Source organism: Nilaparvata lugens, chromosome 14 (genome assembly GCF_014356525.2).
Source record: "Nilaparvata lugens isolate BPH chromosome 14, ASM1435652v1, whole genome shotgun sequence".
Lineage (NCBI taxonomy): Eukaryota > Metazoa > Arthropoda > Insecta > Hemiptera > Delphacidae > Nilaparvata > Nilaparvata lugens.
The window spans coordinates 5,844,070-5,871,946 of record NC_052517.1 but is presented as its reverse complement, the minus strand read 5'-3'; the positions used below and the strand labels follow the sequence as shown (position 1 = coordinate 5,871,946).

Below are 27,877 nucleotides of genomic sequence, written 5' to 3'. Positions count from 1 at the left end.
TACAGACCCCCATTTTTGACACCATTCTCCTCTCCTTCATGGTCGCCGTTCGCCATTTTTCTTTGTGGTGATCTTTCTCCTCCTCCTCCTCCTCCTCCTCCTCCTCCTCCTCCTCCACCTCCCACCACTTCGTAGTCCCGTTCGAGCCCTTCATCTTCCCCTCCTTCGTCCGGCTCACGTTTGTCGCCCGGGAATCCGTTCAAACCTCGTTCCGCTTCTATAAATCTCTGTGGAAGAAAAAAGTTGGAGTAGAATATGAGATATTGGTTAAGGTTGTTCCTTACACCTTTTTTCAATATTTGAATTTGATAATCTTTTCGTATACAATTGTTAAGATCATTATAAGAGTGAGAAAAAGTGGCAACTGAAATTTTCAAGTGGTCTAATAAGCGAGTTATGGGTTGTTGAAGTGCTAACTCCATTTTCTTTCCAGATCATAAACGGTTTCCAATTTTCCATTTGAGTTTTCTATCTTCTTCTATCTTCTTCTTCTTCTTCTTCTTCTTCTTCTTCTTCTTCTTCTTCTTCTTCTTCTTCTTCTTCTTCTTCTCTTCTTCTTCTTCTTCCTCCTCTATATATATATATATAAAAGCGAAATGGCACTCACTCACTGACTGACTCACTCACTCGCAGAACTAAAAATCTACCGGACCAAAAACGTTCAAATTTGGTAGGTATGTTCAGTTGACCCCTTAGAGGCGCACCAAGAAATCATTTGGTAATATTTTAACTCTACGGGTGGTTTTTAAGGGTTCAAAGTTCGTCTCTTAGCATGTATATTCTTCTTATTCTCTTAATTATGATTGAAAAATGTCCATACCATATTCTAATATAGAACTATAATCTAGAGAGAGTACCTGTTAGAAACAGTTGTTCTGGTAACTAAATTAAAAATTTTGTCAGGTTGACATTAAGATGGGTTGACTTTGTTAGGTTGGGACCAAGTTGAAGATTGAAATGCATTTAACCAGGACATCCTAAATACCAATTTTATCCAATTAGCCAAAATTAGCGTTTTCTCAGCTTTTCTGCGTTTCCTCACCTTTTTCAATAATTGATGGAAATATATTTAAAAAAATCAGTACACAGGTTTAGCTGAGGTGGAAGAATTTTGTTCGCCAAAGATACGCCGATATAGTAACAGGTGTTTTTCGAGATCAAATTGACATAATACGTTCAAATTCGGTACAGAGGTTCCGCTGATGTCTACATGCAGGCGAGCGAAGCGAGTCCGCTGATCTCATTTTTGGACGATCCTGTCGGGGGTCTAGGGGGCGGAGCCCCCTGGCTAGACGGATATGGCCAGCGAAGCGAGCCAGACGACTAGTTTTTAATTCGTATATTCAGAATATCATTGGCTTTGTTCTAATATGCGTTTTTTCGCAATTTATGCCGAAATTAACCTGTTATCGAGTTTACAAGAAATGTTACTTTTTTATTTATTAACGATATGGGGAATAAAATGTTTTAGTTTGAAAAGATACATTTTTCGAATATTCAAGAGAAGTTCTGTTAAAATAGTCGAAACCGTTTATGATCTGGAAAGAGAACGGAGTTTAGCACTTCAACGACCCATGACTCGCTTATTAGACCACTTAAAAATTTCAGTTGCCACTTTTTCTCACTCTTATGATGATCTTAACAATTGTATTCAAAAAGATTATCCAATTTAAATAATGAAAGAAAGTGTTCCGAACAGCCTCAAATAGATAAATATTAATAAGCTCTTTTCTTGTCCTGGGTAAGACGTTAAACTGCCTCAGAAGGAGGATGGAAGAGAAGTCAAGTAAAGAGGAAGATAAAGATGAAAGATAAACCATCTAGTATTCAGTTTTAGTTTGTCAGAGATTGACAATGGTGTAATAACCGAAACCGGTCTTTCTAAGTATCAATAAATTTGTGGTTTTTGACAATTTCTTAGTCTTTTTCATTCAATATGAAAGATAAAGAGCAATGAAGAACGAAAATAGAAATGGAAGAGGACGACACGAAAATGATATTGGGAGGAAGAAGAAGAAAATGGAGATAGAGAGGAATAGGAAAAGGATGGAAGAAGTTGATATGGAGGAGTAGGAGAAGGAAAAGGACGGAGAAGGCGAAGAGATGGAGGAGGTGATGATGAAGAAGAAGAAGAAGAAGAGGAGTGAAGCAGAAGGAGGAAAACAGTAGGAGAAAAATCGGAATTAGAAAAAGAAGAAGAAAGGTGATAAAGGTGTAGGGGAAGGAGAAGGCGAAGAGGTGGTGGTGGAGGTGAAGAATGTGAAGAGGAGTAGGAGGAGGAGGAAGAGAAGAAGAAAAATAAGAAGAAGAGAATGGTGATAAAAAGAGGGATGAGGGGACGATGAAAAAGAAAAAGGTGGTGAGGTGTGGAAAAAGAAGAGGAACAGCATGAGGAGCGGGAGACGAAGAAGAAAAAGAAGAAAGAGGAGGAGGAAAGGACAAGGATGTGTGGGAGAAGGAGGAGGAGGAGGAGGAGGAGGAGGAGGAGGAGGAGGAGGAAGAGGAGGAGGAGGAGGAGAGGAGGAGGAGGAGGAGGAGGAGGAGGAGGAGGAGGAGAAGAAGAAGAAGAAGAAGAAGAAGAAGAAGAAAAAAGAGCAGGTGAACGAGGGGGAGGATAACCTATTTTTTGTACATTTCATTAATTTATCAAAATTTGGGAATGGAGTAGATTTGGGCCAAGCCTGTTGTTCCTTCCTAGTCATATAAATATAATTTGTGATTCTGTCCACGAATAAATGAATAAATAAGGAGGAGAAAGAGAAGAAGAAGGACGAGGATGTGAGGAAGATGATTGATTGATTGATTGATTGATTGAGTACTTTATTTATGTAGATTACAATATATACTGGCTTATACACGTATATACAATAGCTTACAATACAGCAAAATTATAGATGAATTTACATAATATAGACTAAGAAAATAATTATTGAACTGTATATGATATGAAAAAGCAATTTGTAATATAATAACTATGGATAATAATCATATTGTTATGCATCTACATAAATTGGCGGAGCTTTGGACATATCAATGTCCATTCTTCGGAAAGAATATTAAAAATATCCTCCCCACTAACTCTCTACCAAAACGTTAATTTCGTTATTTAAACTAAGGATTTATTTATTAATGGAAATATTGTAAAAGTTTTAATCAATATGAATATTAAAGAGGAAAAAACGGAAAATTGATACAGTAAAATCGGAAAATTGATACAGTAAAATAATTATATAGGTAGATAAGATCAAATAATTGATTAATAAAATGAAGTAGGCTGAAAGTAGATCAGGGTTATCAACTTTCAGTAATATACAGCAGTATGCAGTGGATAATTGAAATAACATGAGAGATGGAGAGAGAAAGGAGGATAACATGAAGATGGAGAGAGAAAGAGAGAAAGAAGAAGAGAGGTTGAAGGAAACGTTTGTGGAGGAAGAGATGAAGAGTGTAATGTGTAAGAGAAGGAAGAGAAAAAAATGAGAGTGAATCAGAAGGGAGACAACTATAGTGAGGTCCACGTTATAATGGCAGTGTTCGATTGGCAATGGATATTTCTCGCTTTGCTCTGTTGCCAGATCGTCTTTTAACAATGTAGAATTGATAATTAATTAACTAAATATTTCATCTATGAAAATTCATTATGGAAAATATAATTTCTTGCTTAATAAAATATAATTGATTATTTTTAACGAGAATGAACAGTTAATATTACGTCAATAAACCTGCATCAGCTACCGTCATTGGTAAGGCATTGACAAGACAGTGAGGATCGTCAACATTGTTCTCCTATCTCTCTTCACTATCATTATAACGTGGACTTCACTCTAGAAGAAGATGAAGAGGAGGAAGAAAAAGAAGAACAAATTCGAATTACCTGATTATCATGTCCCTCTTCCAATCCCATATCCTCAAAGGCACTGTCTCCGTTATTGTTGTGACTCATCCCGCCGCCCCTCTGTGGCACCGCCTCCCTCTTGGTTTCGTAATAGCTGTCACTGGAACTGGATGCACCGGAATCCGGAGAATGTAACAGTCTCCAGTCCCAGGCGGGGGGGATGATTGATGCAGTTCTGGGCGCCTCTGGTCGTTCCTTCAGAACCAGGGGATTGTCTAAGAGGTCCTTGGGTCGCACCTGGTAGTAACCTGGGGGTCGGCCTTTCTGCAAACAAATTAATAAAAAAAAATTTATGGAAAAAATCTAACAATAATAATAATAATAATAATAATAATAATAATAATAATAATAATAATAATAATAATAATAATAATAATAATAATAATAAAATAATAATAATAATATAATAATAATAATAATAATAATATCGTGTGACCTGGCTGGCTCAGGTCTGGTGTCAGAGTTTTCAGGTCGCAACTGATCAATTTCAGGGCCTCTCACATCACCTAACGACTGCTTTTTAGGCAGCCGGGACCGACGGCTTAACGTGTCCATCCGAAACACGGGAGTGGCCCGAGATAAATATATTGCCCGGGCCGGGATTTGATTTTTTTTGTCTAATCTAACAATATTTTACATTGTATCTTCTCAAAAGCAACATGTTGCATCCTGTAAGATACAAAATCTGGTGTGGCGCACTCACACAACTTTCCTTGCCGTTATGAAAATTGATCACCTGACGCTAGTGTTCACGCGCATTTCAAGTCTACTATTCAATGATCTGAGCCAGCTGGTGTGCAAACAAATTTAATTTAAAAAAAATACGGAGAAAATCTAATAATATTTTTTACATTGTATCTTCTTAAAAGCAACGTGTTGCATCCTGTAAGATACAAAATCTGGTGTGGCGCACTCACACAACTTTCCTTGCTGTTATAAAAATTGATCACCACCTGACGCTAGTGTTCCCGCGCATCTCAAGTCTACTATCCGAAGATTAGATTGGATTAGATTAAATTTCTTTATTCATGTATGTTACAATATTTACTGGCTTATACACTTATTTACATTGAATGACAATAATGATAGTTATTCAACGAATTTCACAAAGTATAAATAATTAATCAATGAGGGTAAATATAAAATGCAATTAGAATAACGATAATATAATAATGTGATGTAACTTCATAAATCGGCGGTGTTTCAACAAATAATTGTCGATTCTTTTAGAAGGATATAAAATATCGTTCCCATTAACACACGACCGGGTTGTGATGAATTAGAGCTGTTGGGAATTATAACTCAAAGTAATGTTCAAATAAGGAACTCTACTTAATAAGTTAAAAACTAGTTGATTCGAATCTGAGAATTATGGGATGAATGAATGAATGGAATATTGAAGATTGACAGCTGGTGACAGGACAATAACGCTGCAGACACACGAGGTCTGCTATATCTTCATAGTGAATGATTTAATAGAATCAACAGTTGCCAACAGTTTGCAATTGGATAATCACATTTCCTTGATTTTGGAGCTTATTTTCTATTTTAGGTGAGAATGTTACTGGACTTTAATTGTAGAGATTTTCATGGTCAATCTTTCCCACTTGGAAATTTCTGTTTACATTGTATCTGAAGCCTAATAATTGAAAATCTATAATCAAACTTTGCATAGATGGGGTAAAGCTCCTGAAATTTTTACAGATATGTGACTTGTGGCAGTTGATAGAGCTTATCAATGACTATTTCAGATATTAATTTGATCAAAATCGATGAAGCCATTTTTGAGAAAGTCGCGAATAACCCTGTTTTTGACAACATTTTCACCATTTTAGCCGCCATCTTGAATTGCATTTGATCGAAATTGTTCATTTCAATTGTTCAATTGGAACATTTTCTCGAATTTCGAGCTTATTTCCAATTTTAGGTGGAAATGTTACTGGACATTAATTGTAGAGATTTTCATGCTCAATCTTTTCCACTTGGAAATTTTTGTGTGAATTGTATCTGAAGCCTCCTGATATCACGCCAGGCAAAGCTACGGGACACGTACTGTATTTATCTAGCGTATGGCAGATAAACAACAATATAGCTCATGAGTCTCAAATGCCCAGATATACACTGTATATTTCCGAATTCTTTGAGATGTGGTGTAGTTTTCGGTCAGGAGAACATAAGTTTGTCTGACCGCCATTATTTGCTAGTCCATTTAGCGTTACCCAATGTGCACCATGGAGGCGAACTAGCGTTACACATATTTAAATTTAAAATCTGCTGGAACACTATTTTGAGGTTAAAAAAGTTAAAAACTCAATTTTCACAGAAAAAACAATTTTCAAAATCATCTTCACCATTACAAATGTACTGTGAAAATGTTTTCGCCACACTGCACAGAAAGCAGCTGTTTTCCAGTCCCTACGTAGATCTGAAAGACATTGTTTGCAGACGACTCTCGTCTGACGTCAGAACAGCCGCTAACATGGAACTAAGAAAGGTGATCAAAAAACTTTTCATTATTTGTGTTCATTATTCAATAATAATTAAAACACATATAATAATATCATCTTATTGTCATTTGAAAGAATAAAAAAGTATAAACTCAACCTCCCACATAATTGAATCAGAATAAAAAGTAAAAATCTGATGTGGCGCACTCACACAACTTTCCTTGCCGTTATGAAAATTGATCACCTGACGCTAGTGTTCCCGCACATATCAAGTCTACTATTCGAAGATTTGAGCCAGCTGGTGACAGGGCAATAACGCTGGGGACATACGAGGTCTGCTATCTCTTCATAGTGAATGATTTAATGGAATCAACAATAATTTGATGGGACAACATTTTCGCCATTTTAGCCGCCATCTTGAATTGCATTTGATCGAAATTGTTCGTGTCGGATCCTTATAGTGAAAGGACCTCAAGTTCCAAATTTCAAGTCATTCCGTTAATTGGGAGATGAGATATCGTGTACACAGACGCACATACACTCATACACACAAACACACACACACACACACATACAGACCAATACCCAAAAACAAGTTTTTTGGACTCAGGGGACCTTGAAACGTATAGAAATCTAGAAATTGGGGTACCTTAATTTTTTCGGAAAGCAATACTTTCCTTACCTATGGTAATAGGGCAAGGAAAGTAAAAATACTTGGACAATTTCCTGATATTCAGATTACCTCAGATTTGCTAGAGCTATCACCTTCCACTTTTGCTTTCCGAAGTGCTTAGTAAACAACTATTCTCATATATAAATATATTGTTTATTTTTGTGTGTGGCGAAAAATAGCGTTCGCACGGGCAAAAATGTTTTTCCGGCTCTCAATCTTTTCTAGTACTCGGCCTACGGCCTCGGACTTGAAAACCGATTTCGAGCCGGGAAAATCTCATTTTCTGCTCTAGGTGCGAAATATACTATAGAATTTCAGTGGAAGTTTTCGACTTTCCACTCACCTTATCTAGTAGCTCTTCTCTGGCTCCAGCCTGTTTCAAAATGCCATACATGTGACCATCGTCTCTCAAAATGGCGGCGTAATGTAGGGCTGTCCTTCCTTCCTTATCCTGCAGATTTAAGGACTCAGGACACCTCAGAAGGATTTCTCTTACTACTGCTTCGTTGCTCAGTCCTGCAGCCTATAGGAAGATAGATAATATAATTATATATATATATATATATATATAAGATAGATATATAATTATATAATTGTATTTTGAAAAGTGAGAATGACATAACCAACATTTGATTTGGACAGTTTACAGAAGTATAAATTGGAAATGGGACAGTTTGGAAAAGTGTCATTGGAAATGACATTTTGGAAATGGAACATTGGACAAGGAAAAGTGAAAGTGACATAACCAACATTTTGATTTGGACAGTTTACAGAAGTATAAATTGGAAATGGGACAGTTTGGAAAAGTGTCATTGGAAATGACATTTTGGAAATGGAACATTGGACAAGGAAAAGTGAAAGTGACATAACCAACATTTTGATTTGGACAGTATACAGCAGTATAAATTGGAAATGGGACAGTTTGGAAAAGTGTCATTGGAAATGGAACATTGGACATGGAAAAGTGAAAGTGACATAACCAACATTTTGATTTGGACAGTATACAGTAGTATAAATTGGAAATGGGACAGTTTTGGGCATGAGCCCAAGGCATGTGCCTTTCCTCATGTCAAGTATTTCTACACAATGTGATTAATAAATAAATGAATGAATAATGTGATCCAATCAATTCAATAAATGGATTAAACAGAATCAAGACTGTCAATCACTGTTCATTTGGAAACTGGAAGCGTAGGTGCCAGTTGCACAAGATCCGGTTAAATTTTAATCATGATTAATTTCACGGGAACCAATCAGGGAAGCATTTTTTTTTGTCGAAAAAGATTTCTCTGATTGGTTGTCGTGGAGATAATCAAGATCAAAATTTGAACGGCTCTGATTGATTTCGAGGTATTTCTTCATTCGTTTGCCTGTCATATTTAGTAAATGTGATGAATCACATAGATTCAACTCTCTACGATATTTCTATAGTGAGGTCCACGTTATAATGGCAGTGGATAAAGATAGAAGAATAGCGATGCCGATTCTCTGCATTAATTAATTATATTTCTACACTGTCAAAAACATAATTGTCATCGTTGTGGACCTAGAAAAGGATAGTACCACCGGCTTTGTCAAATGATAGACAAGGATGGCAAAACCAAAGTTGATCAAATACTGTCATTATAACGTGGACCTCACTATAGTAATACTTCAGTCTTAAGCCGTGTGCACACTGAACTTATGTTCGACATACATGTTCGGGAAACATGTCTGTTGAGGAGCTCTGTGACAAAACTTTTATAAAGTTTGGACAATAATTGTTCGTCAAACAAGAAATTACTGTTTTTCCAAACATTCTCAGGGTTGACATCTGTAAAACATAAAACCTGTTCTCCTCACTTACAAATATTTTGTTTGGTGACGCGTCCACACTGACCACGGGCAAACATTGTTTGTCAAACACAACTAGTAGTTCTGTGAACAGTAGACCTCACGCAGTATTCTCATCCACAAGTACTTGATTGAAAGTATAAACCTTATGGAAATACAGCAATAGACTGGCTTCTCCACACATCTGTGTAATCACTTGTAAGCTGATTTATGATGAATAATTCTATAGTCTGATTTTTACTTTCCATGCCCTATTACCATAGGTAAGGAAAGTATTGCTTTCCGAAAAAAATTAAGGTACCCCAATTTCTAAATTTCTATACGTTTCAAGGTCCCCTGAGACCAAAAAACTGGTTTTTGGGTATTGGTCTGTATGTGTGTGTGTGTGTGTGTGTGTGTGTGGTGTGTGTGTGTGTGTGTGTGTGTGTGTGTGTGTGTGTGTATGAGTGTATGTATGAGTGTATGTGCGTCTGTGTAGACGATATCTCATCTCCCAATAAACGGAATGACTTGAAATTTTGAACTTGAGGTCCTTTCACTATAAGGATCCGACACGAACAATTTCGATCAAATGCAATTAAAGATGGCGGCTAAAATGGTGAGAATGTTATCAAAAACAGGGTTTTTCGTGATTTTCTCGAAAACAGCTCCAACGATTTTGATCAAATTCATACCTAAAATAGTCATCGATAAGCTTTGTCAACTGCTACAAGTCCCATATCTGTAAAAATTTCAGGAGCTTCGCCCCATCAATGCAGATAGATTCCCAATTATCAGGCTTCAGATACAATTGAAACGAAAAAAATCAAGTGGAGTAGATTGAGCATGAAAATCTCTACAATTAATGTCCAGTAACATTTTCACCTAAAATTGAAAATAATTCGAGAAAATGTGATTATTCAATTGCAAATTATTGTTGATTCTATTGAATCATTCACTATGAAGAGATAGCAGACCTCATGTGTGTCTCCAGCGTTATTGCCCTGTCACCAGCTGGCTCAAATCTTTGAATAGTAGACTTGAGATGCGCGGGAACACTAGCGTCACATGATCAGTTTTCATAACGGCAAGGAAAGTTGTGTGAGTGCGCCACACCAGATTTTTACTCTAATATTGGCGTATGGAGGAGGCTCCTTTTTCCTTTTATATTATCCTTGAAATGCAAAATTTCCAAATACCTTGTATAAACGTCGACGCGCAATTAAAAAAGAAACATACCTGTCAAATTTCATGAAAATCTATTACCGTGTTTCGTCGTAAATGCATATAAACATATAAACATTTAAACATTAATTAAAAGAAATGCCAAACCGTTGATTTGAATCTTAGACCTCACTTCGCTCGGACAATAAAATTTGCCCAAACTTTTTCAACAAACATGTTTGTCGAACATGTTTGTTCAGTGTGCACACGGCTTTATACTTTAAAACTGAGATTACAATATTGGAAACTCATTCATTATTATCACTGGAAACCAGAAAATTTACAAAATCATTGGAATTTAAAACTAGAAAAACACACTACTCTTGGTTTAGAAGCTCTAAAACAATGAATTATCCCAAAGAATACTTTCAATTCATTCAAGAATCACTGTTATATACTAGATGATTTGATACTCTTGAAAACTAGAATATTTATAAAATCCTTGGAATTCAAAACTAGAAAATCACACTACTCTAAGTTTAAAAGCTCTAAAACAATGAATTATCCCAAAAAATAATTTCAATTCATTCAAGAACCACTGTGATATACTAAAATTTTTGATACTCTTCAAAACTGAACACTTATAGCCTACTAACCAACAGGACTTATATTATAATACGTCGTGGAAATTAGTTAATATATTTAAAAACACTGGGAACTAAGTTGAATCATAAAGAAACAATAGAATAAATATCCCATTGTATAGGGTGTATATGTCGCAACTTTTATTTATTTATTTATTTATAAGCTTAGCAAAAAAATACAAGAATCGGAAAAGAAAAAACAGGCTATTGCCTAAAACTTCTTCAATTTCCTAATTTAGTTTTAAATTGTCCAAATATTATAGGTTATGTCCATTCAAATTTCTACACCAAATCACAATCGAAAATATAAATTAGAATAAAACAAACAATTTCAAATTTGGATGAAAATATAAATTAGAATAAAACAAACAATTTTAAATTTGGATGGATTAATAATAAAAGTTTCTTAAAAACATGAAACAAACTATAACTTTAATTCACAAAATAAAGAATAAAAACACTTAAATTTTGAGCTCGAAAATATCACATTCACCATAGCTATATAACAGCTATATTTTACTGTTATCTCAAGCCGATACTCCACGTAGTTTTTTCCTGTGAAGCTTTATGACGCTTGGTAGTCTCTCATATTGTGCCGTTCATACACTCTTACCCGATCAAAACAGTGAAAATCGACAGTAATCGGCTTGAGATAACAGTAAAAGTTGCGACATTAACGCCCTATACCATGGGATATCTACTTACGCTATTGTTTCTCTATGGTGAAATAGTCTACACAGTTGAGTACTTTTGCTATCATTACTTATTTCTGAAACTTCGTGGACTATCCGGGCCCAAGTCAGGGACTTAACTGACTTGAGACCCACTGAACTATTTAGACCAAACATTGTGAAAGCCCTAGGATCAATGGATACATTGTCTAGCTATTGACAATGCTCGGGTTCCTATTGTGGCAAGCTATTGTGATTAATATCGTCTCTAAAACATTGACAATGTATGGGGATGTCTCGGCTATTGATATTTTCAGGATGCGTAGTAGTGTTTCAAAAAAATGTTGAAATGTTTATCAAGTGATAAATATAAATAAAAAATGAGAAAAATCATGAAATTATAAAATAGACAAATCAAGCACATTCAAGACAAATATTTAATCAATCATTTTCGTGAAACACCAGGTGCCGGTTGCACAAACGCCTGTTAGATTTTAATTGTGATTAATTCCACGAGAACCAATCAAAGAAGCCTTCTTTTCGAAAAAGCCTTCTCTGATTGGTTCTCGTGGAATTAATCACGGTCAAAAGTCAACCGGCTTTTGTGCAACCGGGCCTTAGATTGAAGATTGTAATTGAGAGTGATATTTATTGATAGCAGATATTGTAGGATTTCTTATCACAAAATTGATAACATCTATAATATAATAATGATGAGAATATAATTGGCTCATACAGGTACGGGATAGGAGATTCACGAATGACGCATCATCACGTCTCAACTACTCAACTGATTAACTTGAAATTTTGCATTTAGGTTCTTAATTTACTGAGGATTGTTATAGGCCTATTTTCAATTCTTCAAGAATTCAGTAGGTGAAGTTTTTAATCAGATCCTTGTGTAGCACGGGTCAACTGCTAGTATATAATAATTCAACCATAAACGTACCTTATGTAGTGGTGTGAGCCCTTTTGAATCTCTGCTTTTCAAAATTTCTCTAGGAATAGGGTCTTGACTATTTTTTCTCAAAATTATCACATCATTATCTATAGCTGCTGTGTGGACTTCTCGTATAGTTCCCTGTAGAGAAAATTTGACATTTATTTATAGATTCATTAAAATACGAAATCATTTCTATATTACTTTTTATTCATCAATTACTAGTAGTTCTGTGAACAGTAGACCTCGCGCTCAGTAAGTTACATTGACCTGTTGTTATGTTTTCTCGAAAATTAATAAATAATTTATCAATTTAAAATGTCTAGAAAAATCCAAAATAAACATAGAGCTTTCTGTCCTATCGTACCGTGACGTGTCGTCCCGGAATATGAGTGTGAGCGCTGTTATCAGGTCTGGCTGCAACTGTCTACAACGTTGATGGAAAGAAAAATTTTCAAGATGTTCGATGTTTTTGAACGGGTAGTATTATAGTAAACTGTCTACTAACGTTAATGGAAAGATACATTTTCAAGATTTCCGATGTTTTTGAACGGGTAGTATTATAGTTCACTAGTTAGCTGATTTATGATGAATAATTCTATAGTCTGATTTTTACTTCAATATTGGCGTATGAAGGAGGCTCCTTTTTCCTTTTATATCTTCTTCTTCTTCTTCTTCTTCACTTCAAGGATTAGGTTTGTTAAAGAACCTGTTCCGGCACCCATCTTTTCCTCGGTCTTCCCACGTCTCTTTTCCCAGTAGGTTTATAGCATTTAGCCTCCAAAGGTATTCGTCCAGGAGGCATTCTATTCAAATGACTGCACCAATTTATCCTTTTATATTATCCTTCAAATTCAAAATTTCCAAAAACCTTACATATACGTCGACGCGCAATTTAAAAAGGAACATACCTGTCAAATTTCATGAAAATCTATTGCCGCGTTTCGCCGTTAATGCGCAACATATAAACATTAAGAGAAATGCCAAACCGTCGACTTGAATCTTAGACCTTACTTCGCTCGGTCAATTATTCAGTATGTATAGTTTATTGTAGAAATTTCGAAAAAGCACAACAGACTACTTTCATCCAAGACCTGTTTCTTATTCAAACTTGATAAAACTTTAAAGATAATCTCGGGTTGCACGTTCACCTGTTAAATTTAATCGTGACTATTAACCGTGTTTATTCGAGTTTGAATTTAATAGACGTGATTGAAATTAGGCTGGAATGTGAGTTTATTAATTAACCTTTTTTCTCTTCAGAATTTAAAACAAGCAAATATTAAATTGAAAAAAAAACGGATGCAGTATTTTCCGGGTGGCTGGAAGCAATTAATTTGGGTTTTCGTTTAATAATCAATATTCAATTACTATAGTGAGGTCCATGTTATAATGGCAGTATTTGATTAACATTGGTGTTGCTATCCTTGTCTACCATTTGACAAAGCAGGTGACGCTATCCTTTTCTATCTTCGCGATGTTGTCAGATCCTTTTTCAACGATGTGCTATCTTTTCTCTATGGTATCATCATGAATGATACAGTATCACCAAAATATGATACTGTATCATTACACATGATACAGTATCAACACAATATGATAAAGTATCAACACAATATAATACCGTATCATCACACATGATACAGTATCAACACAATATAATACCGTAGCATCACACATGATACAGTATCAACACAATATAATACCGTATCAACACAATATGATGCAGTATCAACACAATATGATACAGTATCAACACAATATAATACCGTATCAACACAATGGGCCATATGAATAAAGATGAGCATTTGCTTATACTTCTAAAATATGGAGCATTTGCTTCATTTTCTATGAATAAACGTGAGCAAAACCTTTTGCTCATGCTCATAAAAAAATAGTTTGAGCATTTGCTCAAAAGTAAAAGCTTTTGCTCAGAATTGTATGAATAAACTAGAGAAAATGCTTCAAAAAAGGTGAGTCTAGTCTAGAGCAGGTTATCGCCTTTTGCTCATAGTAAAATGGCTCAACTAATTCGTATGAGGAAGAGGAAACTATACCAGATACGATCACAACCAATAGTTGAGAACTATAAAACTCTTCCTAGATTCAACCATGATATAATTAATTATATCACCATTATCTCATTGAGCAAACCTGTTATAAAGATAGCCATCTCAAAATAGGAAATAGGTATTTAAGAAGATAAGAGTGTAGACGATTATAAGAAGGCTATTATAAGAAATAAGAATATGCTGAAGATTATCATAGAGATGACACTTTTTCACGCTAATATTTCAAAATTCTAAACTCAACTAACCTAAAACTCTATTCATAAATAGAAAACAGAGCAGACGACGCAAACACAAGCGGTGCACCCTACTTGCATATTTAGCGCTTCCGTGAGCTATAAAAACAAACTAAGGCTACAAAAGCGAATCAGCTGATGAAAAATCTCTAAAATACGTGAGCATTTGCTCCAGAGTTCAGAAGCATAAGGTAAGAGTATAAGGTAAAGCTTATTCATATAAAAATGAGCAAATGCTTTTACTTGTACCTTTTGCTCATGAGCAAAACCTTATGCTCCATGCTCTTGCTCATGAGCATTTGCTCTGGTCTTATTCATATGTGCCAATATGATGCAATATCAACACAATAATATGATACAGTATCAACACAATATTATACAGTATCAACACAATATAATACCGTAGCATCACACATGATACAGTATCAACATAATATGATACAGTATCATCTCAACTTGATACAAAATACCATAATTTGATACAAAAGCTCCAACATTTATGGCATTTACTTACCATAATATAAGGCACGGCAGATAGGAACCTTTTGACCAGGGGATGATGGCTAGTTTCTAATAGTAATTTATCTCCATGACCTTCCCATAGAACCTGTTGAAGCCGACCCAGATCTCTGTCATGAATCCAGATTCTGATATTGGAGGGTTTCACTATCAGTTCTGTAACAAAAAGAAATAGTAAAAGCCTTGTATACTATAATAGGAACAGATACATTTTTTTGATAAATTTAATTTTCCACATTCCATGAGGAAACAAACTTGGCAAAATACAAAGAGAGTTAGAGCCGAGAGAATGTAAAAATGGAGAGTGTAAGAGAGAGAGAGAGAGTGAGAGAGAGAGAGAGAGAGAAAAAGAGATTGGTAGATTATATGCCTTTATTGGAACGGAGTTAGAACTCCACGTCCTCTCTGTCACATAAGCGAGAGAGAGTGACAACTAGGGAGAGAGACTCAGGGATAGAGAGAGAGTTAGAGAGAGTGACAACTAGGGAGAGAGACTCAGAGATAGAGAGAGTAAAAGAGAGAGATTGAGTGTGAGTGAGAGAGACAGAGCGAGAGAGTGAGATTGAGGGAGGTTAAATTAGATTGGAGCTCTTCATTTATGTATGTTACAATATTTACTGGCTTATACACTAATTTACATTAGATGACGGTAATGCTCATATTATTCATCGAATTTTACAAAATATAAGAAAATTCATGATTATGAGGATAAAGATTGAATGCAAGTAGGGTAACCATAATATAATATTTTGATGTAACTTCATAAATTGGCGGTGTTTCAACATAATTTTAATATTGTTGATTCTCTGAAAAGGATATAAAATAATGTCTTCCCCTCCAATACAGTACTGGGAGAGAAAAAGCGCATGAGAGAGAGAGTGTGGAAGAGTAAGTGAGTTGGTGGCTGGCCAATCACAAGCAAGAACCAGACTTGTAAGCCACGCCTCCAGCTCAGATACTCCTCTAACCTCGCCCTACTCTTTTTCTATTGGTCGGCGTTCAGATGTGGATTAGTTCTGAATTCTGCCGGTAGGTGACAGCATTTACTGGGTTGTCAGATTAGATTCGATTTATCTACTTGAGATGACATTACAGTATAGTATTATGCTGGTTCACAAGACCCAATGTTCTCCCAAAACTATTTTACAATTTTTACAAAGTATGAGCTGCAGAATTATAGCAAGATATAAAGTTGGAATAGAATTTATTGCCAAAAATCACAAATAGGTACATATTCGTACGAAGTAATCGCAAGAGTATACAATACAAAAATATACATTGATTAATAATGTTAATGTTAATTAATATTTAAACTCGTGAGAATTATAATATTTTCACTGTCACTGGTGAACGACTCCAGCTTGAAAGTTCATTCTTCTAAAAATATCAACAATGATAATCCTTTGGGATATCAACACAACAGTGCCAAATCCATGAATTTATGCGTGGATTTAAAAATTGAATGGTTTTCCTTGTAGGTATCTATATAATAAGAGAGAGTAGGGTTGTGTTTGTTCGTGTATTCGTTTGTTCGCATCAAAACATGTCAACTTGTGGATTGCATACCGGAAAACCGGGAATGATGTAGATCTCCAAATTTTGCACTTAGATTCTAAAAATATCAATCTTGTTAATTTTTTAATTATTAATTAATTTTCCTTCTAGATTTTTCAGAATTAATGTTTAAATTTCATTAATGGTACATTCGATTTCATTAAAAAATCACCAAATCATATGGTCGATATTAAAAAAGGAACATCTGTTTCTATATTGCTTTCTACCTGAAAAACATAGTTTTGAAACTTCGTTTTCCTGATGCAATGTTTAGGCCTACACGTGGCATGGATTATCAATTTTTCAGCTTGAACAATTTTTGAGACAAAGTGCTAAATAAACGTCTACAGTTTCATCAATGCTGTATCGGCAATATGAAAACGCATGCAGTTAATATGTCTTTGAATGAAGGTGTTGTTATTTACATAAAGAAATTATATTCTTCCTTTTTTATTTAATTAAAATTTCAAAATTATTCGAGCCCTGATAGAATGACTGACTCACTGTACAGTCAGTCGAAAATGTTAATATTGGAATGAGGGGTATTTTGGGCAAGCTGAGCAAAAAAATAAGGTCATATGCACCTTTTCGTTATATCTTCAAATGAAAAATGAGTTTTGTGGGTTCTCAATACTCCCTCTGAAAGGGAAACTATTCAACTTATTCTATCTATTAGTAAAATAACAATGATCATCCATCCATGTATCATCTTCTATATCATAATAAAGGAAAGAACTGGATTATAAACGTAGCCTATACAGGTGTAAAGTATAGGGAAATTATGTTTGACGCATTATCACGTCAGAACTACTGGACTGATTAACTTGAAATTCTGCATATAGATTCTTGTTTAACCGAGGGTGGTTATAGACCAATTTTAAATTCTTCAAGATTTGATTACATTTCGTTTTAAGTTTGTCAAGTTTTCAATTATTCCAGTTTGTATGGAAGCAGCAGAAGATTTCTCTTAAAAGGGAAATTAGAATATATGTATGATTGGGGATCCTTTCCGAATGATAAAAACAGTTTTCCCGTCATACCCAAATTTTTTCCGCCATTTTGGATCCAACTTCTTTTTTTAATTGAAAGATGGTCATACTGATTTACTTGAAATGCAGCATATAAATTCTTAATCAACCGAGGATTCTTATAGGCCTATTTTGAATTCTTCTAGATTTCATTACGTCAAGTTTTAAGAACCCTTGCAAAGCACGGGTTACCTGCTAGTTAATAATATGATGAAGAAACGAAATGGCTTATACAGGTAGGGGATAGGAAATTCACGAATGACGCATCATCACGTCTCAATTACTCAACTCATTAACTTGAGATTTCGCATATAGATTCTTAATTTACCAAGGATGGTTATAGGCCTATTTTGGATTCTTGAAAACTCAGTAGGTCGAGTTTCTACAGTAGTTCTCCAAGTTTTCAATTAGACGCTTGCGAGGCACGGGTTACCTGCTAGTATGAACTGAAATTGAAAGGACCTGGTTCGATTCCTTGTCCTGGCACAGTTTTTTGACAGTTTCATTCTTCAAATTTCCTTCTACTATTTAGTTAGATTCTCAATTTACAGAGGGTGGTTAGAGTCCTATTTTAATTTCTTCAAAATTTCAATTTTTAATAATAATAGATGTAAATGATTCCGAAAATAGAGGAAACATAATAGAGACAAATACGGAATGAAGTATAAAAAATGCATGCAAACTGGGAGCAATTTGGGGAAAAAGACTGAATTATCGGGTTGAGAATTTTGTAAAAGTTCATTGAACTCTAACTGCAAGTATAGGCTAGCAACCTGCAATCTGCAATATAAATTCGAGTTATGTGTGGGTCGAGGGTAAAGCACTTGATGAATACATGAATAAATAATAAATACGATGGAATTGAGAAGTAGGAAGTAGAGGAGGAGGAGGAGAAGGATGAGGAGGAGGATGAGTGGAGGAGAAGGTCGTAGATGAAGTGGAGGAAGAGGTGTAGGAGGATGAGGATGAGGAGGAAGAGGAGGATGAGGAGGAGAAGGTGGTGGAAAAGGATGTGGAGGAGGTGGTGGATGAAGTGGAGGAAGAGGTGAAGGAGGATGACGAGGAGGAAGAGGAGAAGAAGAAGTTGGAGAAGGAGGAGAAGGAGGAAGAGGTGGTGGAAGAGGAGGAGGAGGAGGATGAGGATGAGGAGGAAGTGAAGGAAGAGGAGGAGAATGTGGTGGAACAGGATGTGGAGGAGGTGGTGGATGAAGTGGAGGAAGAGGTGGAGGAGGAAGAGGAGAAGAAGAAGGTGGAGAAGGAGGAGAAGGAGGAAGAGGTGGTGGAAGGGTTGGAGGAGGAGGATGAGGATGAGGAGGAAGTGAAGGAAGAGGAGGAGAATGTGGTGGAACAGGATGTGGAGGAGGTGGTGGATGAAGTGGAGGAAGAGAAGGAGGAGGATGACAAGGAGGAAGAGGAGAAGAAGAAGGTGGAGAAGGATGAGAAGGAGGAAGAGGATGAGGATGAGGAGGAAGTTGAGGAAGAGGAGAAGAAGAAGGTGGAGAAGGAGGAGGTGGAGGAGGAGTAGGAGGAGGAAGAGTAGGAGGAAACACGTGAGGAAATAATAGGAATAATAATGAGAAACTACCCTTTTCATTTTGAGCTGCCCTATGGATTTTACTAGCGCCTGATAGCAAAATATTATGTTAATTCAAAATTTACATTCTCCAACCTAAAATCGATTTGTTTCATATAGCTACAATGTTGAAGTCTTGACCAATCTTTAAAACGTGGTGGGAGAAGAGAAATGGAAGCATTGATCTCGCATTTCTCAACAGTTAGTTATCTTTTATCGTAATTTATAAATAGCTAACTCTGCAACTTGTATGATAAAATGAGTACAAATAGTAAATAGTCCACAATATAATAATAAAAGTAAATAGTAAATAGTATTATAAGGATGTAAATATAATTTTCGCCCCACTTGGATGTAATGAGCTGGTTTACGTGCGTCATATGGAGGCCGAAAGTGATTGTTTTCTGACCAGGCCGGTAAAATTTTTACGGCCCTAGGGCTGTAAAATAACCTTGAAGTCAGCTGATTCTGATTTGATGTGAACGTGTTTACAAAATAGTTTATGAAACGGAATCAGTTTATGCTTCTAGAATTGAATAAAGTTTTTGCAATAAGATACTATCATTTTATTTGGATGAATGAAATACAAATAATGAGATATTATAAACTATTCAAATTCAATTTTCAGAGTATAATAGAATCTAACCTCGAACCTCCTAGTACAGCGTTTATCATGGAACATGGTGGATAAACGGAATCATTTTATGCTTTTAGAATTCAATAAAGTATTCTGTAATAATATACTATCATTTTATTTGGATGAATAAAATACAGATAAGATATATATTATAAACTATTCAAATAATTCTATTTTCAGAGTAGGATAGAACTTCTAACCTAAACTTCCATTGACATTCAGATTGGCCAAATTTCAAGTGTGCTAAAACAGCTGATCAAAAACTTTCCATTGACATTCAGATTGGCCAAATTTCAAGTGTGCTAAAACAGCTGATCAAAAACTTTTCATTCTTTGTGTTTATCATTCAATAATCAAAACATTATAATAATATCATCTTATTGTCATTTGGAAGAATAAAAAGTATAAACTCAACCTCTTACATATAATTGAACATAATCTTTTAGGTTATTTAGACAAATCAGAATAAAAAATAAAAATACTTGGACAATTTCTTGATATTCAGATTACCTCAGATTTGCTAGAGCTATGACCTTCCACTTTTGCTTTCGGAAGTGCTTATAATAGACAATTATTCTCATATATATATTGTTTATTTTCCTGTGTGGCGGAAAATAACGTTCTCACCATGGGCAAAAATGTTTTTTCCGGCTCTCAATCTTTTCTAGTCCTCGGCCTACGGCCTCGGACTTGAAAACCGATTTCGAGCCAGAAAAGTCCCATTTTCGGCCCTAGGTGCGAAATATACTATTAATAGTAAACAGTAAATAAGCCTAAAAGGAAATGAGATGAGTATGCAATTGAGTGATAAGTAACTAAAACTTGTCTTTAACCTTTCTCATTTAAAAATAGAAATGGTCGGTTTGAAGAATAATTATTTCAAACTACGAATCGTGCTCCTCATGGGTCCATTTTGAAACGCGAAGAACTGAAAACTTGACGTAATGAAATCTTTAAGAATTTAAAATAGGCCTATAACCATCCTCGGTTAATTATGAATCTATATGCAAAATGTCAAGTTAATGAGTTGAGTAGTTGAGACGTGATGATGCGTCAAACATAAATTTCCCATCCCGTACGTGTATAAACCAGTTCTTTCCTTTATTGTAGTATAGATAACTAACACTGCATCTTGTAAATGAAATAAAATGAATACAAAATAATAGTAAATAGTCTAAAAGCAAATAAGATGCATTTACAACTGAGTGATCAGTAACTAAAACTATCTTGAACCACTTCCCAATAAAAAAGAGAAATAATCGGTCTAAACAATAATTGACCGAAATTAAATGTCTATGATTTAACTTGGATTTGCTTTTGTATGTCTGTGTGTAACGCGATTACCGCCAAACGCGTTGATAGAATTCGATGACATTTCGCAGGAATATTCCGTTTTCAACTGCGCGTCGATACACAAGGTTATGAAATTTTGCATTTGAATGACAATATGAAAAGAAAAGAAATTCTTTCATATTCCGATTTTACTATATATATCATCTACTCTGGAGATAGGATTAATCAGACTATAGAATTATTCATAATCAATCAGCAGACAAGTGAATTACATAGATGCCTGGAGAAGCTGGGCCTATTTCTATAAAGGTGCGTACAGATTTACGCGCCGCGAACACGAACAATTTTCATTTTTAATCAGCTGATGCCAAGCTTTTTATATCTGTATCTTATTGTTTCTGTACAAATACAGATATAATCAGCTGATGGAAAGGTAATTATTGGTCGTGTAAATTTGTACACACCTTAAGGTCTATAGTTTCAATCAAAGACCTTAAAGATGTATGCAACTTTAAGGTCTTTGATTTCAATATTTTGTTTTGCAGTCATGGTATTATTATGCGTGCCCATCAGTATCAATATTTTCACATTCGAAAAAACTAATTTTATAGGTGATTAAAAATAATCAAATGCACTGAATAATGCTGAAGAAATTATAATATTTTTGATTGTGAAAAATGGAATTACATCAGATGGAAAGATTATTACGGAACTGGATGAATGATATCATATGGGATACAAATTCAAACGTGAACTGAGTTTGTTAACATTTCAAACTGGTGACATCAGATACTGGATGAGAAAACTGCGTGAGGTCTATTGTTCACAGAACTACTAGTTATTTCAAATACTCAATGAAATCCATACAAATAGAACTAAGGAATTCTGCAACTGCAAATATTGACCGAAGAACTAAATAGTAGAAGGAAATTTGAAGAATGAAACTGTCAAAAAATTGTGCCAAGACCGGGAATCGAACCCGGTCCTTTCAATTTTAGTTCATACTAGCAGGTAACCCGTGCTCCGCAAGGGTCGTTTTTAAAACTTGACTTAATGAAATTTTGAAGAATTGAAATAGGCCTATAACCATCCTCGGTTAGTTAAGAATCTATATGTAAAATTTCAAGTTAATCAGTTGAGTAGTTGAGACGTGATGATGCGTCAAATATGATTTTCCTATCCCCTACGTGTATAAGCCACTTCTATCCTTTATTATAGTATAGATGACAATATTGTCAGTAGCAGAAGTCCTTAGTTCTGTGAACAGTAGACCTCGCGCAGTTATAAACCACAGTCTCCTCTAATACTGTCCATCAGAGTAAATTCTGTCCTGTCCTGTCGTGTCGGCGAGATATCGGCGTATAAACGACTAATGGCTGTTTGGGTTGTTGTATCGACAATATGCTAATAATTTGATGTAAACAGCTATGCTACTATCATCAAAAGCTTACCGAGTTGAAAGCAGAAAAAAGTTGGGAGAGAATACTATGCCACTTCAAGTTATCAATTGCATGCCTCATTGCATGCAATTATTAATAGTCCACACAACAGCTGTGTTTTCAATTTGTTACATTGAGATATTGAATTGCATGCGTCATTGCATGCAATTTATAATCCACTCGACAGCTTATTTATGATGAATAATTCTGATTTTTACTCTAATATTGGCGTATGAAGGAGGCTCCTTTTTTCTTTTATATTATCCTTGAAGTGCAAAATTTCCAAAAACTTTGTATATACGTCGACGCGCAATTAAAAAAGGAACATACCTAACAAATTTCATGGACATCTATTACCGCGTTTCGCCGTAAATGCGCAACATATAAACATTTAAGCATTAAGAGAAATGCCAAACCGTCGATTTGAATCTTAGACCCCACTTCGCTCGGTCAATTAAAACATGAAGAACTGAAAACTTGACAAAATGAAATCGTGAAGAGATGGAAATAGGTCTACAACCATCCTCAGTTGATTAATCAAAATTTACAAAAAAATATACAAAATTTCAAGTTAATCAGTTGAGTAGTTGAGACGTGATGATGCGTCAAACATAATTTTCCTATTCCGTACGTGTATAAGCCAATTCTTTCCTTTAGTATAGTATAGATGACAATATTTGCAGTAGCAGAAGTTCTTTGTTCTATTTATAAAGCTTTTATTAGATATTTGAAATCCTATTATATTAAGCGAGCAATTTCTGTATTTATATATCTGGCTATTTTCATATATAGTTATTTATGTTAAACGGATCTCGAAAACGGCTCTCACGATTTTCACGAAATTTGGAACATAGTAGGTTTATGATATAAAGATTCTATTGCTCTAGGTCTCATCCTTGGGAAAACTCGCTGAACGACATAAAAAGGATAATTCAACCTTGGCTGAAACAGCTGTGGATAGTAAAAAAGTGAGTATGTGAAAAATCAAAATATCGCATCCCCGAAATTCATAAGATGACGTATAGCCATCTGTGAAATATCAACAGGATCATTTTAGAGAATTGTGTTCTGTTTATCAATAAACAAAAATAACGAGCGAAGCTCGGTGCCCCGATATTAGTTATTATACAGTAACTAGCCGTCAGGCTCGCTTCGCTCGCCGTATCCGTCTAGCCAGGGGGCTCCGCCCCCTGGACCCCCGACTGGATTGTCCAAGAATGATATCAGCCGGCTCGCTTCGCTCGCCTGCATTTTTCATTATTTGAGCATTTTTATCATATGTTAGGACGATCCAGTCGGGGATCCAGACTAAACGTCTGGCTAAACGGATATGGCGAGCGAAGCGAGCCTGACTGCTAGTAATATAATATTCCCAGAATTGAAGTAGCAGTGCCCAATCAATTTTTCCGCGATAAATGCATTTAAATCTTCAACTTGGTGCCAACCTAACAAAGTCAACTCAACTTAATGCCAACCTGACAAAATTATTAATTTAGTTGCCAGTTAACAACTGTTTCGAAGAGGTACTCTATCTAGATTATAGTTCTATAGTAACATGTGATATGGAAATTTCAATTATAATTAAGAGATTGGGAGAAGAAGAATATACATGCTAAAGGACGAACTTTAAACCCTTAAAACAACCCTTAGAGTTAAAATATTGCCAAAAGATTTCTTAGTGCGCCTCTAAAGGGCCAACTGAGCATACCTACCAAATTTGAACGTTTTTGGTCCGGTAGATTTTTAGTTATGCGAGTGAGTGAGTGAGTGAGTGAGTCAGTGCCATTTCGCTTTTATATATATAGATTTTACAGAATTGATAAAAATATCATAGATAATATTATTATGAGTTGAATTCAAATAACACATTCAATAAAAATAGTAAATTCAAATTTTCTATAATAATAATAGTTGATAAAATATGATAGCCTACCTTTCCCTCCTGGTTTTATATTCGATTTGACACGCATTCTTCTAACTATTCTTTTAAAGGAAGTCATTATCGTTGAAGTTTTTCTTCCAAATTTTCACAAGGTTCAATCTTACTGAACTCAGCACTAAACATCGTAGACGTAGCTTTCTTGGAAAAATTCATACGTCTAAAATCACACTGCTATACGATAAAAAAGCAACTCGTATCCGCGCTCAGTTTTTTCTTTGCGGGTACTATATTGTTTCCGAAGTGTATTGATTTTTAGTTTAAAATGTTGAAAACATTATTTTTGTATTATATCATATTGTATCATGTTTTACTGCATACTGCTTGTTGTTTTGTACTTTTGGAAATAAATAAATTTCAAAATAAAAATTTCAATTTATTTGGAGGAGAGATATTTCCATGTTGCATATCACGAGGAGTGGTCTGTTCTAGTATTTTATTCGTCTAATCTACAGAGTTCTTTCTATCCATTTCTTTCACAGGATATCGTAGAAAATGCTGATCTACAGTGTTCTTTCTGTCCATTTGTTTCACAAAATATCGTAGAAAGGATCTGATAATTTCTATATACACAGTACACTCTTCTTGTATTATTCTGCAGTTTTCCTCTAGAATCCTCCGATAAACTCGATGAGTACTCTACCTGAGAGTTTAAAGTTTGAGACTATCTCACTTATAACATGGAGAAACAATAGCGTAAGTAGATATCCCAGGGTATAGGGAATTTATGTCGCAGCTTTTACTGTTATCCCAAGCCTATTACTGTCGATTATTGTCAATTTTTACTGTTTTTTGGGGTGAGAGTGTATAAACGGCACAATTTGAGAGACTACCAGCGTCACACAGCTGCATAGGAAAGAACTACGTGGACTATCGGCTTGGGATAACAGTAGAAGTTGCGACATAAAACGCCCTATACCATGGGATATCTACTTATGCTATCGTTTCTCTATGCTTATAATCAAAAGTTAGACCCTGCATACCTATATAAAAATGTGGGATAGTCGAATACTATTCCAAAAGTTTCATAATTCTTCGACTTCCAAAGATACACCTATAAAAATCAACTTTAAAACCCCAGAATTTCCACAATGCTGCAAAAGGTCAACAGAATTCATACAAAAATCTCAGGTTTTCTCAAAAAAAAAAATCCCAAGACTTTAAAGTTTCAAACCCTAACTGAAGTTTCACATTGGACTTTTTGTGTAGTTGAGAAGTTGATATTGTGGTAATATTATTCATATTGAATGAAAAAGACTAAGAAATTGTCAAAAGCCACAGATTTATTGATACTTAGAAAGACCGGTTCGGTTATTACACCATTGTCAATCTCTGATAAACTATTTATCAGTGATTGACAATGGTGTAATAACCGAAACCGGTCTTTCTTAGTATCAATCAATCTGTGGCTTTTGACAATTTCTTAGTCTTTTTTTTTCATTCAATATTTCACATTGGAGGTTAACAGATCCCACACAACAATTTACTCTGAAAAGTGAAAGTTTTCTTCTTCCTAAAAACGTTTAGAAGTTTCTAAGTTTAGTAGAAGTTTTCTCAAAAAACGTCCCAATACAGTAAGAGCCGGTTTCCGAGCTCGGGATTTGGCTTTTAAAGTCCTAGACTTTAAACAGCTGGAGTCAGAAAATTAGCTTTCCAAAACGGGGCGTAGTCGCAGCTTTTATAACAGTAGTCGCAGTTTTTATTTTCTCATTTGTATAATTTGAAAAGTGTTTCCTTTACGAAATTAAACATTTCTAAATAACTCAAAATAGCTGAAACTTTACACTATTTTCTCTTTATTTTATCAAGTGTTTAATTTTCTAGTTTTTTGAAATTTAATTCAAACGTGACTATGACAATGTCTGCGACTACGCCACGTTTCGGAAAGCTGATTTTCTGACTCTAGCTGTTTTAAGTATAGGACTTAGCCTAATCCCGATCTCGGAGACCGGCCCTAAAAGTTTAAAATCTTAAAAGAAGTTTCGCACAAAGATTAACAGAATTTACATCACAATATCAACACCAAAATTGGAAGTCTCCTCACAAATAAATATCACAATACTTCAAATGTTTAAGACCCCCAAAAAAGTTCAACATCATTCAGAAAGATAGAAATATTCTATATTTCTCAGAACTTTTTAGAATACTCCAAAGATTCAGCACAATTTTAAAACTTATTCAATACTCCGAAACTTTAACACAATACTACACGAGCTTCCCCTCAATTTTCCAGAACTTTCCACAATATTACCAACTTTCTCCTAAATTCCCAAAACTTTTCACAATGCTTCAAATTTTCTCCCAATTTTCCGAGACGTCCCTCACTACACTTCAAACTTCTCCACAATTTTCCGAAGCTTTTCACAATACTCCGAGTTTTTCCACAGTAGTCTATAGCTGCAGTGTTGTCTATAGAAAAGTCCGAACGCTACTGTGGAAAAACTGGTCAGTTAGTACAGTATGGGCCAGAAGTTGTAGTACAGTCACAGCAAAAATCGCAAGTCCGATTGTGTGGGAGGGAGGAAAACTCCACCCCCTCTATCACAAACAAATATATAGATACTACTAGTCCGCCCACTATGTTTATTGAGAGGTGTGATATATATATGTTTCATTGAGGGTTCAGTACTTAATGGGGTTTCCTCCTCCAGTTATATCAGTACAGTATATCCTATACCATTAAACGAGCAACTTCTGTTTATATGTTTAGATGTTTGAATGTTTAGACGTTTATGTTTGTATTTCACCGGATCTCGAAAACGGCTCTAACGATTCTCATGAAATTCAGAACATAAATTAGGTTTCTAATATGAAGACTCGATTGCACTAGGTCTGATCCCTGGGAAAACTCGATGAAGGACATTAGAAGGATAATTATTATTCATCCTTGGAAAAACAGCTGATAATAATATTATTTCGTCGTTTGTTGGTGATGGTAGTGAGTGAGCGAGTTCATGTGTGTGGGACTGTGTCAAAATTATGACTCAGCTGTTGAACTTTTGTAATCATTCAATCAGGTACTTAGTGCCGGTTGCAAAAAAAACCGGGTTATTTTCAATCCTGATTAATCCCAGTAGATCCATCTTTTAAATGGTCTTCTCTGATTTGGTTCACGTATTTCAATCAGGATTGAAATTTAACAGGTTTTTTTGCAACAGGGCCTTTGTGAGGGAAATTTTTGCATTCCTCTGGGAATTAATCTCAATTTACTGTGATTAGATAGAACATTCCTGTATGAATGTAATTATAATTTCTTCTTTCGTAATAAATTGTTTATGCTTTTGTACTCCAGAGCGAAGCTTGGTCCCCGATATTTATATAGTTCATATGCGTATAGTTTTATT

The 27,877-nt window shown here is 35.1% G+C and overlaps 1 protein-coding gene across 3 annotated transcripts in view; it reads right to left on the bottom strand.

Annotated features, from left to right (window-relative positions):
* Positions 1-27,877, bottom strand: part of LOC111048903 — a 91,227-nt gene that overhangs the window by 45,102 nt on the left and 18,248 nt on the right. For 2 of the 3 annotated variants that reach the window (XM_039440630.1, XM_039440632.1), the window contains exons 3-7: positions 15,066-15,226; positions 12,256-12,387; positions 7,359-7,538; positions 3,875-4,159; positions 8-227 (exon numbers count right to left, since the gene is read on the bottom strand). In XM_039440630.1, the coding sequence (XP_039296564.1) occupies positions 8-227; positions 3,875-4,159; positions 7,359-7,538; positions 12,256-12,387; positions 15,066-15,226 (978 nt within the window). Of the gene's footprint in view, positions 1-7; positions 228-3,874; positions 4,160-7,358; positions 7,539-12,255; positions 12,388-15,065; positions 15,227-24,527; positions 25,100-27,877 lie in introns of those variants that run through there. The other variant, XM_039440631.1, reaches the window with a different exon arrangement.